This window comes from Hevea brasiliensis, chromosome 2 (genome assembly GCF_030052815.1).
Source record: "Hevea brasiliensis isolate MT/VB/25A 57/8 chromosome 2, ASM3005281v1, whole genome shotgun sequence".
In the NCBI taxonomy this organism is placed as follows: domain Eukaryota; kingdom Viridiplantae; phylum Streptophyta; class Magnoliopsida; order Malpighiales; family Euphorbiaceae; genus Hevea; species Hevea brasiliensis.
The window spans coordinates 40,361,669-40,378,981 of record NC_079494.1 but is presented as its reverse complement, the minus strand read 5'-3'; the positions used below and the strand labels follow the sequence as shown (position 1 = coordinate 40,378,981).

The 17,313-nt window shown below is 25.8% G+C and overlaps 1 protein-coding gene and 1 long non-coding RNA gene across 3 annotated transcripts; one reads left to right on the top strand and one right to left on the bottom strand.

The window, feature by feature from the left end:
* The first annotated feature begins 2,077 nt into the window (after nucleotides 1-2,077).
* Nucleotides 2,078-4,834, top strand: LOC131170528 (uncharacterized). The gene is made up of 2 exons (XR_009141291.1): nucleotides 2,078-2,287; nucleotides 4,621-4,834. It is a non-coding gene; the product is annotated as an uncharacterized LOC131170528 (long non-coding RNA).
* A 6,872-nt stretch (nucleotides 4,835-11,706) lies between these two features.
* On the bottom strand, nucleotides 11,707-17,053 carry LOC110661550 (uncharacterized). 2 transcript variants are annotated; one of them, XM_021820210.2, is made up of 15 exons: nucleotides 16,744-17,042; nucleotides 16,509-16,630; nucleotides 15,948-16,007; nucleotides 15,216-15,335; nucleotides 14,998-15,117; nucleotides 14,443-14,584; nucleotides 14,171-14,341; nucleotides 13,664-13,819; nucleotides 13,481-13,587; nucleotides 13,309-13,399; nucleotides 13,078-13,219; nucleotides 12,835-12,991; nucleotides 12,560-12,676; nucleotides 12,325-12,451; nucleotides 11,707-12,226 (listed from the first exon to the last, which is right to left on the bottom strand). In XM_021820210.2, the coding sequence occupies exons 1-15, from the start codon at nucleotides 16,915-16,917 to the stop codon at nucleotides 11,969-11,971; spliced, it is 2,064 nt and encodes a 687-aa protein (XP_021675902.2). In that variant the 5' UTR covers nucleotides 16,918-17,042; the 3' UTR covers nucleotides 11,707-11,968. The 2 variants fall into 2 exon arrangements, 1 of the variants encoding a protein (XP_021675902.2); XR_002496131.2 differs by having other exon boundaries at nucleotides 12,080-12,226; nucleotides 12,325-12,447; nucleotides 16,744-17,053.
* Nucleotides 17,054-17,313: the final 260 nt, after the last annotated feature.

The following is a 17,313-nucleotide window of genomic DNA, read 5'->3' as shown; positions in this document are numbered from 1 at the left end:
TTAAATTAATTATATAAAAATAAAAATTTAAATTTAAATTTAAATTCAATTATTAGTCTAAGGCTCCCTTTGTTTGAAAGAAAACATTTTCTTTGTTTTCCATTGTTTGGGGGTATTTAAAAAATTTAGTCAAAGAAAAATAACATCAAAATAAAGGAAAATGACTTTTCATTTTTAAAATTGAAAGTCATTTTTCTAACCTCACTTTCTCAACATTTATAATACTTGACTTAATAATTTTTGTGAATAATGACATAAAATATTGGACATATATGAAACAATAAAAAATATTTTTATAGAAAATATTTTTATGAAAAATAATTTTTGTAAAAAATATTTTTTATCTACAAATTATTTTCTATATAAAAAACGAAACATTAATCTTATTTTAATTTGAGCTCACTTTACAATTTTAAAATTTGGTTGCACTTAATATAAAATTAAAAAACTGATTATATTGTAGTAAATTAATCTTTCATTGCTGAAATATGTCACATTAAATATTTATGATATATATTAATATTCAATAATTTTTATTACGATTAAAACAATTTGTTATTATAAATTTTAATTTCCAATACTATTTATTGTAAATAATATAATTCTTTTAAATTAAATATAACATATTATCACTACAAGAAATTAAAAAAATAACTATTAAAATTACCAACTAGCCTGTATTTCATTTATAATCAGGATTACCGATAAATTATCGATGAAATTTTTTCGTTTACAAATTCTAGCATAGGTAATTTTTATCAACGAAAAAAATATAGTCACTAAATTTATCTACAAATTATTTCATAAGTAAAACAGAATTTTTTATAGGTAATTTTGTGGAAGATTTTACGCTTATAAATTATCGATTATTTACCGATAACATTTTTTATTGGTAATTACCGATGACAACACATTATCGTAGGTAATAACCAACAATAATTTTTCATAAATAATTTTTATTCCATATTTTTTAATTTAATTTTTTACTTTTTGATTTAATTTAATTTTTTAATTTAAATTTACTTTTAAATTTAATTTAATTTTTAAATTTAATTTTAATTTAATTTAAAATTTTTATTTAAATTAATTTTTAATTTTTTTATTATTTTTAAATTAATTATTAATTATTTTAATTTAAATGTAAAATTATTTTTAAATTTTTTAAGATTTAAATGATTTAAAAAAAATTGCTAGTGGGGCCCAAAGTAAGCCCCACATGGTGGCTATGCCACGTTGCCCTATATTGGAGAGTGGTTTTGTAATGCCCTCACTTTATGTAGTCCGTATATTCTACTGTTCCGACGACTAACGTCTATTCGGACAGCCTGAATGTCTCCAACTACACTCAAACTAGAGTGAGGGAACATAAATTGACAGAATACAAACTAAGAAAAATTAAAGAAAAGTAAAAGAAGCGAAGTACAACTCGGTTAAATGAGTCGGGGTCACGGCGATGGGTGACCTAATGAGAAATGACTATAAAGACAGTTAGTGACCTTATAACAGTGGGAAAACCCTGTGAAATAATTTTTGGGACTCCAGAGAAGAGTTATTGAGCTTTTAACAGCATTAGAATGCCAAGAAAATGTTTAAAGAATTTTATAAATCAATATAGACAATTTTAACTCGTTAAGTTAAACAAAGGGCATTTATGTCATTTCACCTTCAGAGATGATTTTTGACCAACTTGTCCATTCAAGTAAGTGAGATATATGACATAAAATGTGAATAAATATTGATAAAAAATTAATTAAAAAAATGAGTAAAAGAAAGAAGAAAGAAAGATAAACCGAAAACCCGGTAAGAGTAAAATTTGGTCAATAAAATTTAAAGGTTACACATTGACTAAAAATGGGATTTATGAAATTAATAAAGCAAGATTAGTTTAATTAATTGAAATTATAAAAAAATTAAATATAATTGTATTAATAGTTAAACCAAAATGATTAGGAAATTTAAAGTAATTACAAAATTGCCATTTCTCTTTAATTACAAGTATGACATTATGTTATTAAATATTATAAATATCATTTAAAAGGCTAAAAATAATAAGAACTTTGGTCTTCTTATCCAGCAATCTGCCGTCCTCACTCTCTCTCAATTCTCTCTCAAAATACTCCATTAAAGCACATACCAAAAGCTTGAAACTTAGGTTTTTCACCATGATTTCTTTGGGAAATCATTAGAAAATCCTAAATGGAAGCTTGAATTGCATGAAGCACTCAAGAAAACACAAGAAATTGAAGGAAAAGTGAAGTTTAAAGCTTGAAAAAATTCTACTCATAAGGTTAGTGCACTAAACAAGTTCTTTTCCTTCTTTAATCTTTGTAAGCATGCTAAATCAAGTAGAAAATTGTATGAAATCAAAAGAAAACCATGAGTAAATAGAACCTTTAAATTTTGGTAGCCATGAGAAAGTTTGAGAATTATTGGTTTTTGATGAAATTAAGTGGTTTATTTATGTTATTGATGAGTATAGATTATGGATAAAGTGATTAGTATGAGTTTGGTATGTGTAAGCCATGAATTGGAAATTTGAAGTTAGGGTTTTGGTGAAAATTTGGGAATTTTGTGAATGGCTTAAAATTGATGATGTTGAGATGAATTGTTAACTATTAGAAGTGCTATGAATGTGAAATGAAGTTTGGGAGTTGGGAGGATTTTAAATTGGGAGTGCTGATTTTTCTGTGCAGAAAATTGAACCTTAAGTCTAGTGTGGTCCTTAAGCCATAAGTTGAATTGTGTTGCTCCAATTGGTGTGAGGCCAATTGGAGATGAAACCTAGGACAATTTGTCATATTTTTTTATGGAGAAATCATGCCCAAAAACTATCCCTAACCTAGCCTAAAATTGGCTTGAATCCGAGTGTCTGGACCTAGAAAAATGATCAAATGAACAGTAAATGTTCAAATGGCCATAACTCACACTAGGAAGGTCAGAATGACTTGATTCTTGAACCATTGGAAATTTTAGACATAGGAGCACAACTTTCATGAAGAACACAGAACTCAGATTTGCCTTTAACTAAATCAAATTGCTAGCACAAATTAGGTCAATAAAACTATTCAGAACCAAACTGCCCAAGAATTCTGAACTTAGGCATACCCGACCAGTTTTGGCAAAAAGGCCATAGATTGGTCTACAAAATTGCAAATGCAATAAAACTAGTGCCAAAATTTTTATAAGATATAGGTCTACAATACTGGTGATTTGAAAAGAACCCAGAACCCAAGGGAACTTGGCCAAATTGCTAGAACAATTCAGCACATCAAAACCTGAAATTTAACTAAACTACCATTTGACCCCAGAACAGTATTTATATCATATCTCCTACTAGGAAATCCCAAATGGGATGAACCAAACTATTCTGGAAACCTAAGAGATAGGGATTCAACTTTGGTTTAGAAACTTTTCTCAAAATTTGAGTGTAAGAACCCTAAAATAAGAGTCAAAGCCACTGACCTGAACCTGAAATCCTGTAGACACAGGACACCTGAGTCCATGCTAGTTAATTTTCTATAATTAATTCTATAAGACCTGAAAAATTGTAATTCAAAATTATGAGTAATCATAAGACATAGGGTAACAACTTCTATGAGGAACATTAGGCCTGAAAGTAGCTGTAACATGCCCAAATAATTAAGAAAATATTGACTCCAAAATCTGTCTGGTTCTAGAACTTGAGTGAGTTAAGGAACTAGTTTTGGTTATTTGACCATAACTTTAGTTCTAAAACTCCAAATGACATGATTCAAAAAGGAAAACAAAGATAAGATATAGAGAGACAACTTCCATGAAGAAAGTGTAGCCAAACAGTGGCCACATCTTGGCCAATTTGCTAGGAGAAAATAAGACACCAAATCTGGACCTAAAGAAAGTTTCAAGATATTATTTGATACTTGACATGTAAATTACCTATATGAATTGCTAAATGTGTAAGTTACATGAAAATGAAGGGAAAACCTATTTTCTCACTATAAATTAACATGAAACTACTATAAAGCACTAATAATACATGACATAAAATAATAAGATTATAAGTAATTAATAACTCTATTTTGCCCGAAGTACACCTAGACTTATTTATATAGCATGGATTGATTGGTATACCAATTAGGGACTACAGATTGCAGTACTGTCCACAGGAATAATCATTGATAGACAATATATATCTGATATGATTGTTCTACAGGCTTTATATTTGCCCGTTGGCCATTATGCCTGATTTTATTTCTGGCTTTATGCCTGCCCGCTGGCCTTGTGCCTGACATGACAAATATACACATGATAGGCATACGGATGTCTAACTTGTATACTCCCATGTATCCAGTCTTTATAGTCTGTCATAGGTTACTTGGGCACAGATATTAGTAATACATTTTAAATTTAAACAAGTATATAAAGAGATCACTGTCATGGATTTAATAATACTGAATATGAAAAATATGAATAAAAAGATCCCGATAATTTGTTGCTCACAAAGTTTCATAAATATGTAATTAATTCAAAAATTTAGTAAATTGTATATGGATAATTATTTCAATTATTTTATTATTTTTATTTCAAATTATTACACCACTAAGCAGAAATGCTTAGCGCGTTGGTTTTTCCATCGTGTAGGTACAGGAGACCACCAGCAGCCGCAGTAGAGCTTATACAGGGCTTTTGGTAGAGCTCAGACTGTTATTTTGATAGGGCTCATGTATAGCTAAATTTTGCATTTTGGGTATTATATGTAATTAAATGATGTAAATCATTTTGTGATTGTAAATAGAATTGTAAATATTGTATTTGATTTTATATGAATGAAATGAAGTATTTTATTTACTTAAAATGATTATGAGTATTTATGATCACATGAAATAAATATGGACTATTTAATAGGTAAATAAGGAAACCTGCCATGTACTAATAAAATAGAGAAAACTCCGTCCGGGTCTCCACAAAAATAAGATGTGAATAAAAAAAAATTTCTACATGTAAGATAATAAAATTAAATGGACATTAAATTAATATTGTACATGACAAGACATAATAGGGCGCTTCGACACCGAATGTAGCACACCTTGCTCGACTACACTGTAGACAGGTGAGGGGTGTTACAGGTTTTTCTTTTATAAAGAAGCTTACTTATCTTTTATCTATTTACAAACGATGTGAGAATTTCACAGTTTTTGTGATTTATGGACAAATTACCAACAAAATCAAGTTCATTGGTAATTACTGATGAAAAATTTTTATAGATAAAATTTTTTAAGCTTTTTAAAATTTTTCATTTATATTTTCTTCTTAGTATTGCTGACTAAATATATTTCGTTGGTAATTACCAATGAAAAATTTTCATAGGTAAAATTTTTTAAACTTTTTTAAAATTTTCTTTTTTATTTTCTTCTTAGTATTACTAATTAAACATGGTTCGTTGGTAATTATCGATGAAAATTTTTTTATAGGTATTTATTTTAAAATTTTATTTTTTATTTTCTTCTTAATATTACCTAAAAAAAGAGTTCGTTAGTAATTACCGATGAAAAATTTTCATACATAAATTTTTTTAAGCTTTTTAAAATTTTTCGTTTCTATTTCTCTTCTAAGTATTGCCGACCAAATATATTTCGTTGGTAATTACTGATGAAAAATTTTTATAGGTAAAATTTTTTAACCTTTTTAAATTTTTTTTATTTTTTTCTTAGTATTACTGACTAAATATGGTTTGTTGGTAATTACCGATAAAAAATTTTCATAGGTATTTATTTTAAAATTTTATTTTTTATTTTCTTCTTAATATTACCTATAAAAAATGAGTTCGATGGTAATTATTAACTAAAAATTTTCGTAGGTAAAATTTTTTAAGTTATTTAAAATTTTTCTTTTATATTTTCTTCTTAGTATTACCAACTAAATATAGTTCGTTGGCAATTACCGATAAAAAATTTTTATAAGTATTTATTTTAAAATTTTATTTTTTTATTTTTTTTCTTAATATTACTTACAAAAAAATGAGTTCGTTGATAATTACCGACGAAAAATTTTCGTAGGTACATTTTTTTAAGTTTTTTATTTTTTTTTTAATTTTCTTTTTAAAATTACTGACTAAATACGAATTAGTCGGTAATTGCCAACAATTCTTTTCATCGTTTTTTTTTAATTTGGTTACTAATTCTACCTCTAATAGTAGACGCTACTTTTACTTACAAAATTACGTCGTCGATAAAGAGTTCGTCAGTAATCGATCGATAATTTTATCGATACAAATTGATTTAATTTTTATTTCTCTTTTTCGTTAGTAAAGTATCAATAAATCGTTGGTAAATTATCAATAAAATTTTGTAGTCATTAATTCATAGTTATTTTTTAAAATTTCTTATAGCGTATGTATTAATGGTATTACTATAAAATTAGATAAATTTATTAATTATTTTATTGTTTAAGACACAATTTTTTTTTCTATTTCTATTTTTGTCATATAATTATTTTATAAATGTATTTTAATATTGTATTTATTAATCTCTTTACTAAATTAACTTAATTATATATGTGTTTACTTTTTTAATTATTTTATGCGATATTAAAGTCTTTTTTCTCTTGCAATGTGTTTTTATGTTAATAATCTTTTTCTTTAAAAATATATTTTTATTGTTTATCCATTTATGATAGGATTATAGCAGATTTTTTTTTGCTTGTTTTAACAATTAGTAATAAATTTACTTTGACCTTATAGTTTAATCATGTTTTTAATTATGTTTTTGTGAAATTAAAATTTATAGTATTTTAAATAATATAAAAATTATGAATATTTTTAATTATTTATAATTTCATCTCTCAATACGAATAAATATATATCTTTATTGTTTTTAATAAAGAGTTTTTTAAAAAAAAAATTTATATATATACATATATATGTGCATATATATTCTCAGAAGGATTATTGTCATTTAAATTTTAAATTTTTTCATCAATAATTTAATACATGCTAATTAATATTTAGAAATTTAATTTAATAATACATGAAATTTGTTTTTAATATTAAAATAAATTTATTTTCTAATAAAACATATTAACAATTAATTTGTAAATTAGAAGTAATGAACTTAATTAAAAAAAAAAAATCTAAGGTCTGCTCACTTGTGAAAAACTAGAAAAATTGAAAAATAGAGTTTTCGTGTTTACATGTGCCAGTTTATCAAATAGAACAGTAGAAAACCAAATTTTCAAATTTTAACTAAGATTTAGAAAATAACTTTTTAAGTTGTTTTTATTATTTTCCTTTATGACAAAGATTTTGTTTTGCAACTGTTAGCTAAAGGGAAAATCATGTCTTTTTTAATATTTTAATATTTAAAATTGAATAATTATTTAGAAAAATATTTATTTATAATGACAAAAAAATTAATCTTACTATCATAAAATAAATGAATAACACATATTAAAAAAATTTTAAAATAAAATAAAATTTTAAATATGTTTTATGATTATTTATTTTTTAATGATAAATGATATGAATAAATTTTTTAAAATTTTTTTAAATTATAAAATTTCTATTTTGTATAGGTAAACACGTATTTTTCATATATTATAAAAAATAAAAATTATAATTTTTTAAAAATGAAAAATAAAAAAGTTATTTGTCACAATTGTACACACCCTAAACAACCCTTGTTGAGTAATAAAAATTATGTTTAAGAGAATATATCATCAAAAGTTAATATAATAATGTTATTAATTCGTATTAAAATCACACTTTAATATTAATTATTATATTTATTTCCTTGCGCATGACTGATAAAACATTATCACCCATTAATCAATAATGCAATATTGAAAAATAAAACTTGAAAAGCATATAACTTTTTTTTTTTTTCCCAATGTCTATGTATATTATCCCACGTAGACAAACATAATTTATAATTGAGGTATTTAATAAATTATATTCAAAAAATTTTCATATAATTTAAATTAATTATTTATATAAATAAAAATATTACAGTTAAATTAAGATTTGTATATATAATTTTATTAAATATTGACGTTTGCAAATATATATATAATTAATATATTTTAATAATATAAGTAATATAAAAGATTAAGAATATTTTTAAAAGATCATAATTTCGTTTTCTCATTTATATATATGTATAGATAAATTATAGATAGATAGATTAAGTTAGATAATTTTGCATTTTCCACCTTTAAAAGATTTTCTCAACCGAAAAATGAGTGGGTTGTGTCTATTCCGCGCGAATATTCTTGCTTTTACCGGTAGGTTCCTTTTTAGAGTTACAAAAAATTTACAACCAATATCGGCCATTGAAATTAGCAATTTGAAAATGTAATGAAAATAAACTTGAATTAGACTATTGAATCTCAGCTTTCAACTGTTTTAGTTATAGGCAGTTTCAATTTTGATTAAGGGTGGCTTAGATTTCGGTTTTAACTAGTCATGTTATCCGTGTGTAATGCAAATAATTTATTTTTTATTTTAATAATATAATTTAATATTTTTTATTATATTTTATATTTTCATAATTATATTATAAAATTTTAATAATAATAAAATTTCAATTAATTGTACTTTTATTTCAAATTTAATAAATAAATAAATTGATTAATTGTTTTTTTTTATTAGTTTTTAAATTATTTTGTGTGTATTAATAAAAGGACATAAAAGGATAAATAAAATAAAAAGAAAATACATATGCCAATTTGACAACTTTAGAAACATCAATATTAAAATTCTTATATTTTAAACATAATAATAAGAAATGTTTTTAAAAATATATACTTAAATTTTCTAAATAAGTAATTGATTTAGTGATATACATTATGATAAATATAGTTTTATAATGATTAAAGTTATAAACTTAAAAAAATTTAAAATTTTTTAAAAAATATTAAAAATAATTTTAAATTTTAATAGTTGAATAAAATTTTAATAGTTGAAATTAAAAATATTCATTTTTTTTAGTAACATGCGTTGCGTCGTTTATTCGTTATAAATATTCATGATTTAATTATTTTATAAGCAAATTTTTGTTAATTTTTATATAATGTAATATTATTATAATATATTAATTCTTAATAATAAATTTTTTTAATATGTTGCACTTCGAATTTTTTTATTTAATAATACAAATAATGAAAATTTTGTAAAAATTTCTTTTTTTAATATAATAAAGTTTAGTTATATTATGTTATAATGTTTGAAAATTTTTATTTAAATATTTAATGCACTATTAACTCTTAATAAATATAAATATTATGAAAATGTTTGTAGACATTAATTTATAATTTTTTAAAATAATATTAACAATATATATTTTGTAGTTTTGAACTATACATATTTTGAAGATAATAATAGTAGTATCTATAATGAAATAATAATATATCAATTAAAATCCTTTATTGCTCTAAAATAGTAGTGTTTATAATAAAATAAAATATGTATACAAGAAGCTTAAGAAATATTATTAAAATAAATTAACGTAATAAAATCCTTTATTATTTTTTAAAAGTAGTGTTTATAGAAAAAATTAATAAAGATATAAAAAATATTTATAATCAATTATCTTTATAATATGTGCATTTTACTTTGTATTAAAATAATTCTAATATATTATTACTAAGTATAATTAATTATTTTAAAATAATATTAAAATTTTAATTTATGTTAACTATTATAGTATTAAAAATTAAAATTTTTAAAGATTTAGGGACAAACATTGTTGCTAAATGTTATTAGCAACGATGCTTCATGGCCTTGTTCATAAAAGTATCAGTGACGAATTTTGTATCGCTAAAAGACAATGTCGTATGGATAAATCTCTGTGATAAACTATTAACAACGAAATTTGTGTCATAAAAGTAAACAAAGTCTTTGTCGTTAATATATGTAGCGACAAATTATTTCTCTTTTTGATATTTTTATAAATAATAAAAATAATAGACGCCATTTTTTGAAATCCCAACTTTCTCACTTTTATATATATTATATAAAATATTTAATTTTATAATTATAAATAAATATTTTGAATTGTAAAAAGCTTAATTAAGTAAAATTTAAATACAAATAGGATTAAAAATTTTAAATTTATGTAAATTTTAAAATTAATTAGATAATAAAAAATAAAATAATTGTCAATAGTAAAAATAATGAAAGGTATTTAGGGAAATCCTAATGTTCCATTCTTGATATATTTACATGTTATATAGATTTAAATAAAATTAATATGATAACCTAATTTTTATTGTTAAATTTAAAAATAAAGATAATAAAAGAAATGTCATATGATAATTTTTTAAGTATACATGCTAGTCAATGTGATATATTCTCGTGACACACACATATATATATATATATATATATAAATAAAGAGTGAGGAGTGAGGCGTGAATTTATTGGCTATTAGAGATGAGTAGCTTTGTTGATAGCCAATAAATTCACTCCTCCCTTTTCTCTTTATAATATAGTCTTGCTTAGTGGCGAAAAAAGGATTAAGAGAATTCATGTCTCGATTTATAGGGATGTGAAAGACTTGAAAATTGTGATTAGCATTTTGCTCAATAGTAACAATGTCATTTCTTTTTTAAATTTTAAATTTATATATATATATATATATATATATATATATAAAGAGTGAGGTGTGAATTTGTTGGCTATCAGCGAAGCTACTCACAATAGCTTACTATGAGTAGCTTCACTGATAGCCAACAAATTCACGCCTCCCTCTTCTCTCTATAATATGGTCTTGCTTAGCGGCGGAAAAAGGATTAAGAGAATCCATGTCTCGATTTATAGGGTTGTGAAAGGCTTGAAAATTGTGATTAGCATTTTGCTCAATAATAACAATGTCTTTTTTTTTTTTTTTTCAAATTTTAAATTTACAGATTGAATAAATAATATTTAGGGTCATTTAGTTTATATATTGAAATTGAAATCAATATTAAAATTAAATTCACGCATAATCGAAAAATGAAATGTAAATTGTCTTTTATGTTTGATTCACTGTGAAATCGAAGTCAAAATCAAAATCAAATATATTTTGTACTTTAAGAAATCAACTTAAAATTATTTTTTTTATATTTTTATGTTTTTACTTTTTAAATTTAATTATTATAAGAAAATATAAAAATAATATTTTTATTGTGTTACATTCTAATTAGGTATAATTAATTATAATTATAATGTTTAATTTTAATTATTTACATGAAAATATAAAAATAATTATTTTATATTTTAATTATTATTATTATAATTATTTTATTTTTTATTTTAATTAATTATTTTAATTATTAAGATTATTTTAATTATTTTAATTATAATTATTTTAGTTATTATAATTATTTTAATTATTTATAATTATAAATTTTAATTAATTATTTGAAATATAAAAATATCATTTTTATATTTTTATTTTAATTAATAATATGAAAATATAAAAATTGAAATATCCAAATAAATAGATGGATAATAATTGAGCATTTAGTCTTAACAAGATAATTTTGATTCACAGGTTTAAAAGGAGAATAATGATTCTCTTAATTGTGAAAATCAAATAATTCCCTAAAAAAAAAAGAGTTTTTCAACACTCATAAAGGAAATAATTCCCATTCATTTCCATTCCCATTCCTTGATGAAACTAGTTATTAGAGACTACAAAATTGTCATTAACAAATAAAAATCAACTAAAAATACTAGTAAAGCCAAAAGAATAAAAAAATCAGCTAGAATTTCTTTTTATTTTTCAAAAGCATACATACATTCAGCTCCTATGGCTTTAGGCCGCCCCAATACATGTAAATCTTGTTTGCGAAACATAATAGGTAAGCTTGGTTGATTTTGGTTTTAAGAAAAAAAATTTGAAAGCTAAAGGTGAGCAATTGCTGACCAAATTAATGATTTCAATTCATCTGCAATAATTTTCAGTATTTTCTAGGGGAATGTTGAAAGGGGAAACCAAAAAGCCTAGCTAAATCAGATCTTTTTTATGGTATTAGAAGATGGAAGGCCTTCCAAGCGAATGTAGTCATACATGATGCCCTGGAAAGGGCTGGTACTGCTTGCTTGGGTTAAAAAAATTGTGTTATTCCCTTGAATAATCTGAGCTCCTGGTATATCAATATTAAAGAGCCTGTATATCCCATGAATGCCATGCCTTGCAATTGTGTTGTCCTTGCCAAATATTCCGGTTGAAAATAGAGAAGAATTCGCATTCGGATCATTAATTCGTACCTAAAATGGAAAAAATTTTATTATTTTATGCTACATTTAATATTTTTGCGTAGACAAATTGCATACCAAAGCAAAGAATCTTGACTTAGCAAATTAACCTGCAAATCTGCAACATTTGCTGTTGCAAGTGCCAAACGAAGTTTATAAGTCCCACACTGATCAACTCCATCTAGCTTGAACTTGATTTGCCATGTAGTTCCTTGATATGTGTTGTTATTAATCTTCCTACAATGCAATATCAAAAAGATGACCCAGAGCATAACGCATCCCACCTGGATGCATTTAAGCAACAATCGATCACTATAATTCAAGAAATCGGCTTAGCAGATGAACCTGGTTACTTGTTGGAAAAACCAATCTTTTGCGTAATCACTTGTGCCAATTGTGAACACCAAATCTCCATCAGGATACAACTCTGTATATCTTTCCCATAATCCATACTGTCTAAACCTGCAAATAGGATTTGCAGAAGATGATAAATATTTTCTGCTAGATCATCATTACTCAATTTGATATCAAATTCATCTTACAAATTTATTTGAATTGAATTTTAGTACAAGAACAATTCCAAAAGGAGCCAGAGAGTATACTACTGAAGAATAGTTAACCTGTCAGTGTGATTGAGATAAAGCTTGTTAACATAATTTGGATTAGGATCTGGAATGTAGAATTCTGCTGCAGAACGATCAGGAATACCTATTTCCCACAGTGTGGAGCCATTCCTTGGAGGCTCATATACAAGATCGCCAATGGTAATATCGCAACCTGCTTATACATTTTCAAACAAATTAAAAAAGCAAGACAAGAAACCCGGAAAGAGGATCATTAAAAAGTGTGGAAATTACAAAGACCTGCTGATATGTTAATAACAGTGTCATATTTGTAATCTCCAATAAATCCAGGAACCCATGCATAGAGATTGTAGCCACCAGGCCTTACATTACTGATTGTGAATTGCCCATCTTCATCTGCTATGACCCAGAACTGGTAACCCTGAGAAGAAGATAGCAAATTGGTTTGTTATATACCAAAAAATCATGGGACAATTACAGTTGAAATGCAAAACACAAACATTATGGCACCTTGGATTCTAATTGCCAGGAACCAACATCACCTGGGGGTGCCAGCCCCACATAAGCTCCATCTGCAGGAATGTTCTCATCGCTGAGATGCCTATATATTTTCACCACAATTTCTCCATTATGAGAAGATTACAAAAGATTAAAATAAACAAACAAGGGTAAAGGCATATACCTATCTATGACTAGCAATCTGCCACAGACATGACCCCGTTGATCCGACGGTGAAAAATCTTGGGAAGCAGGGAAGTCATAGGGCCAGCATTGAACTTCAAGCATCATCTAAATTAATTTTTATTTTTTGTATGAATATGGATATAGTTGACTAAGAAAAGGTGAAAAATGATTCAGGAGAAACCTGCTTTTTAGCATCTTGCCAAAGAGAAAGAGGGTCACCGTGGTCCGACAATGAATTAAGATAGACAAAAACAGGGCCAAATACTTTCTTCCATGGCTCATTCGCTCCAAATTTTGCTATCATGTCTGCTCCCACATAATGAGTGCTGTGAAATACCTGCCATTGGATTATTCACTAGAGCTCTTCAACCCACTCAAAATCATACATAAAATGTTTTTTCACTTATGTTTATTTATCTTAAATTGAAAACATTTAATTTTATGGGTTTACATTCTTTTTGTTTTTTTAATTTTTTGATGCTCAATTAACAAAGTTATAAAATAGAAAAGCAGTTTGTTGCAGTTTGGTGATACTCTTCTTGATATAAAATCTTCTTACATGAGATGAAAGTTTCCATGTTCTAACAGTTCAAGTGAAGTAACCATTGTATTTCCAATGTACCTAGAAGGAGGAAAAAACCAAGCCACCAGAAAAGAGAGAAACAAGAAAGGAAAAGTTGTTGCTCACCGAGAGGGTTGTAGGGCCCACATGGGAGGTAAGAAACTGCTTTAAGGGCCCACCAGACCTGAACTCATAACTGGGTGTAATTAGCCAGAAACCAACGGCAGAGTCATTGCTGATCCACCCGTGAACCCCATTGTTCCTACTCTCACATGAGTATTCGTATTTGTCATCTACCTAACCAGAATTTGGTTCACGGGTGGAATTTCAATTGTTAATATTACTACTTCATGCCCAAAAAGAAAAGATGAAGGAATATTAATACAAGAGAAAATTACCTCTCCCTTAAATTCAGGTTCAATTGGATTAACGAGCAAGACAGCCTCTGGATACGCTAGAACTTGACCTCTGCCCTCCAATCGGTCATTAGGTAATGGCATGTATCTTTGCCTGTCATCTGCTATGGCCATATAGTGAAACCTGTGAGCATAAAACTTTTAAAATTAAAAATTCACCCATAAATTTTAATTTAACAAAAAAAAACATTTTTGGCCTTTCAAATTTTCAAAATCAAAATTTTACTTATAAATTTTAGTGTATTTTTTTTAAAATTATTATTTAGCCCTTTAATATTTTTATTTTTATTTTGATCTGCACTTTTATGTAAATTTTATTCAAACTTCTAGTTGCGTCCCTGATTAGATGGTAGTTAGTGGCTGCTCATTTTCTTCTTTTATTTCTTCCCTTGGTACCTACTTGTTTGGTTGCCTGTCAATTTATTCACTTTCCTCACTTGTGGATGTTTCACTTTCTAAGGTGCTGGCAAATTTTTCCAAACAAGCAATCTAACCATTCTATATTATAATAAAGGGAATAGAGAAAATTTATCTTACTTGTCTTTTCTAAGCTTGAATGCAATCCTTGTATTATCAAGGTCAAAAGCTGGCCACTCCTTCAAGTGCTCATAAATGGCGTAAGTGTAAAAGCCTGACGAACCACTAAGTATTACATACCTGATAAAAAAAGGGGTGGAATAATTTTCACTAATTAATTAATTAACTAACTATATTATTAGTAATAAAAGGACTCAAGGGTAGTTTTGAAATTTCACCTTTTGTCAATATTCAATGGAACAATCTTCCCATGAAGGGATGAATTCCATGTTCTTGTGAATGAGAGTTCTATTTGTTCCTCATTTTGTAGTATCACCTTAAAACTTGTTCCATCCATCCTGCATAATATCATCTTGATGATTTTAAGGTATAAATATACTTTGTTATTCAAATTATAGAACTTCTATAAAACATTGAATTGAATTTTTTTTTTAAACAACAATGAATTGAAAATTCAGTTTGTATATTTCATTACACTTAATTAATTACACTCTAACAAGAATGCTCTAATTTTTTATATGTGCTGCTTTGGCAAATGCAGTAAGATAGAATTAATTTCAAAATTTTAGACTTATTGATAAAAAAAAGTCAAATCTTTTATGTTTCGTAATCTAATCAAAATGTTTAAATCTTCCAAAAAAAAAAGAAATTTTTAAAAATTTTTAAAATTTTATCTAATTTTTGTCAATAAAATTTTGACTATATTTTTCAATTTATTTATAACTAAAATTGAAAATAATGAAATATTAACACCATTATCAACTTCCTAATAATTTTATTTTAACAATAATTGATCTGATTCTATTAAGATTAGCAGTACAGTATTTTTAAAATATGCGAAAAGATTTATTATTTTTTTTGATTCAATTTTTCAAATTAAAATATTATCAAATCAGTTGATTTGACGAAATCTAAACAAAGAATGGAACAGTAAAAGTACATATTTGTACCTGTCAAAATTACCCTTTTTTCGTGTAGTTGATTCATCACTCCATACAAGATCCCAATACCTTCACAAATTAATTAAATAAAAAAAAATTACATCATAATATGGAGTTAATTCATAAATATATGTAACGCAACAACAATTAATTTGACTATTATACTATAGAGATTAATTATGTAAATTTCTTTTTGTTATTTAATTATATTTAAAGTTAATTTTGGATTAATATTTATAAATATATATATATAATTAAAGAATGATTTAAAATTCCATTCCTAGCATACTCATCATGCCATCATTTAGAAAAGACTTTTTGAGGCCATTTTCACATTCTCAGCTACCTTTCACACAGCTAAGGAATAAAGCTTTTTTCCACAATAACAAAAACAACTATGGCGACAATTTTGCTCATCCTATTCAGTGGGACAGTTGCTTCCTGCCGCCAATCCTACTAATGACTTTTAAATTTTAAAACAGCCTTCCATTATGAAATAAATTAAATTAATTGATTATTTACAGGGAGAAGAACAAAGAAAAATCGCAAGTATCTGTATAGAGAGTATACCCTCTCTCAGCTTCATCGTTAAGAACTTCGAGCAAATTGCTGAGGCCATTGTACTGTATTCCAATGATGAATCCTTCTGGGTTTGATATTGTGAGCTGGAGGAAGCCATTATCCACCACCACCTGAAAAGGAATAATTCATCTTCATTAATATCAACTCTCTGTCGTATTTGTTGATTAGAACCACAACCCAAAAAAAAAAAAAAAGAAAGAAGGATTTTTTTTTTTTTTATTACATAGTTTTCTTGAATTTGAAGTCGCACAGCCTCTGGAATTTCTTGGTGGACATGAAAACCTGATGAACTTGAATTCTGAACCTGCTGCTGAGATGAAGAGAATGAACCAGGGAGCTCTGAGAGAAAGAAACAGAGGGACAATGAAAAGATGATAAAGAATCTGTGTGAACCCATGATATATAAAAAAAAAAATTAATGATAGCATATATTTTTCTCTATTCTTGCCTCTTTTCAGAACCTCCCCATATAAGGTTTCGGTTCCTCTGCTTATATAGAGCAGATGGGAAGAAAGGAATATGGAAAATAATAATTCCCCAGGTTTGCCAAAAGGCAAGCGAATCTTGCTTATTTGCAGTTTATAAAGGGAATTAATGCTAATATTTGAAGGTTGGGATACGGAATTTCTGCATTTCTCTCGCCTTATAATTATTTCCTTAAAGCCATTAATAAACATGCCATGCCAACTATATTCGCATTCGCAAATAATTATAAATCATCACCTTCTTTCTGTCTTTCGTTCTTTCCTTTTCTTCTTTTGATTAAAAAGTCAATTAAATTAGCGATACAAGA

What these genes read in the sequence shown, in the direction of transcription:
- LOC110661550 (XM_021820210.2), bottom strand. Translation starts at nt 16,917, where the DNA reads ATGGGTTCACACAGATTCTTTATCATCTTTTCATTGTCCCTCTGTTTC. An exon ending in GGCAAGATGCTAAAAAGCAG is followed by an intron (nt 13,588 to 13,663) that starts GTTTCTCCTGAA and finishes AAATTAATTTAG; the next exon opens with ATGATGCTTGAAGTTCAATG. An exon ending in CCTGGCAATTAGAATCCAAG is followed by an intron (nt 13,220 to 13,308) that starts GTGCCATAATGT and finishes TCTTCTTCTCAG; the next exon opens with GGTTACCAGTTCTGGGTCAT.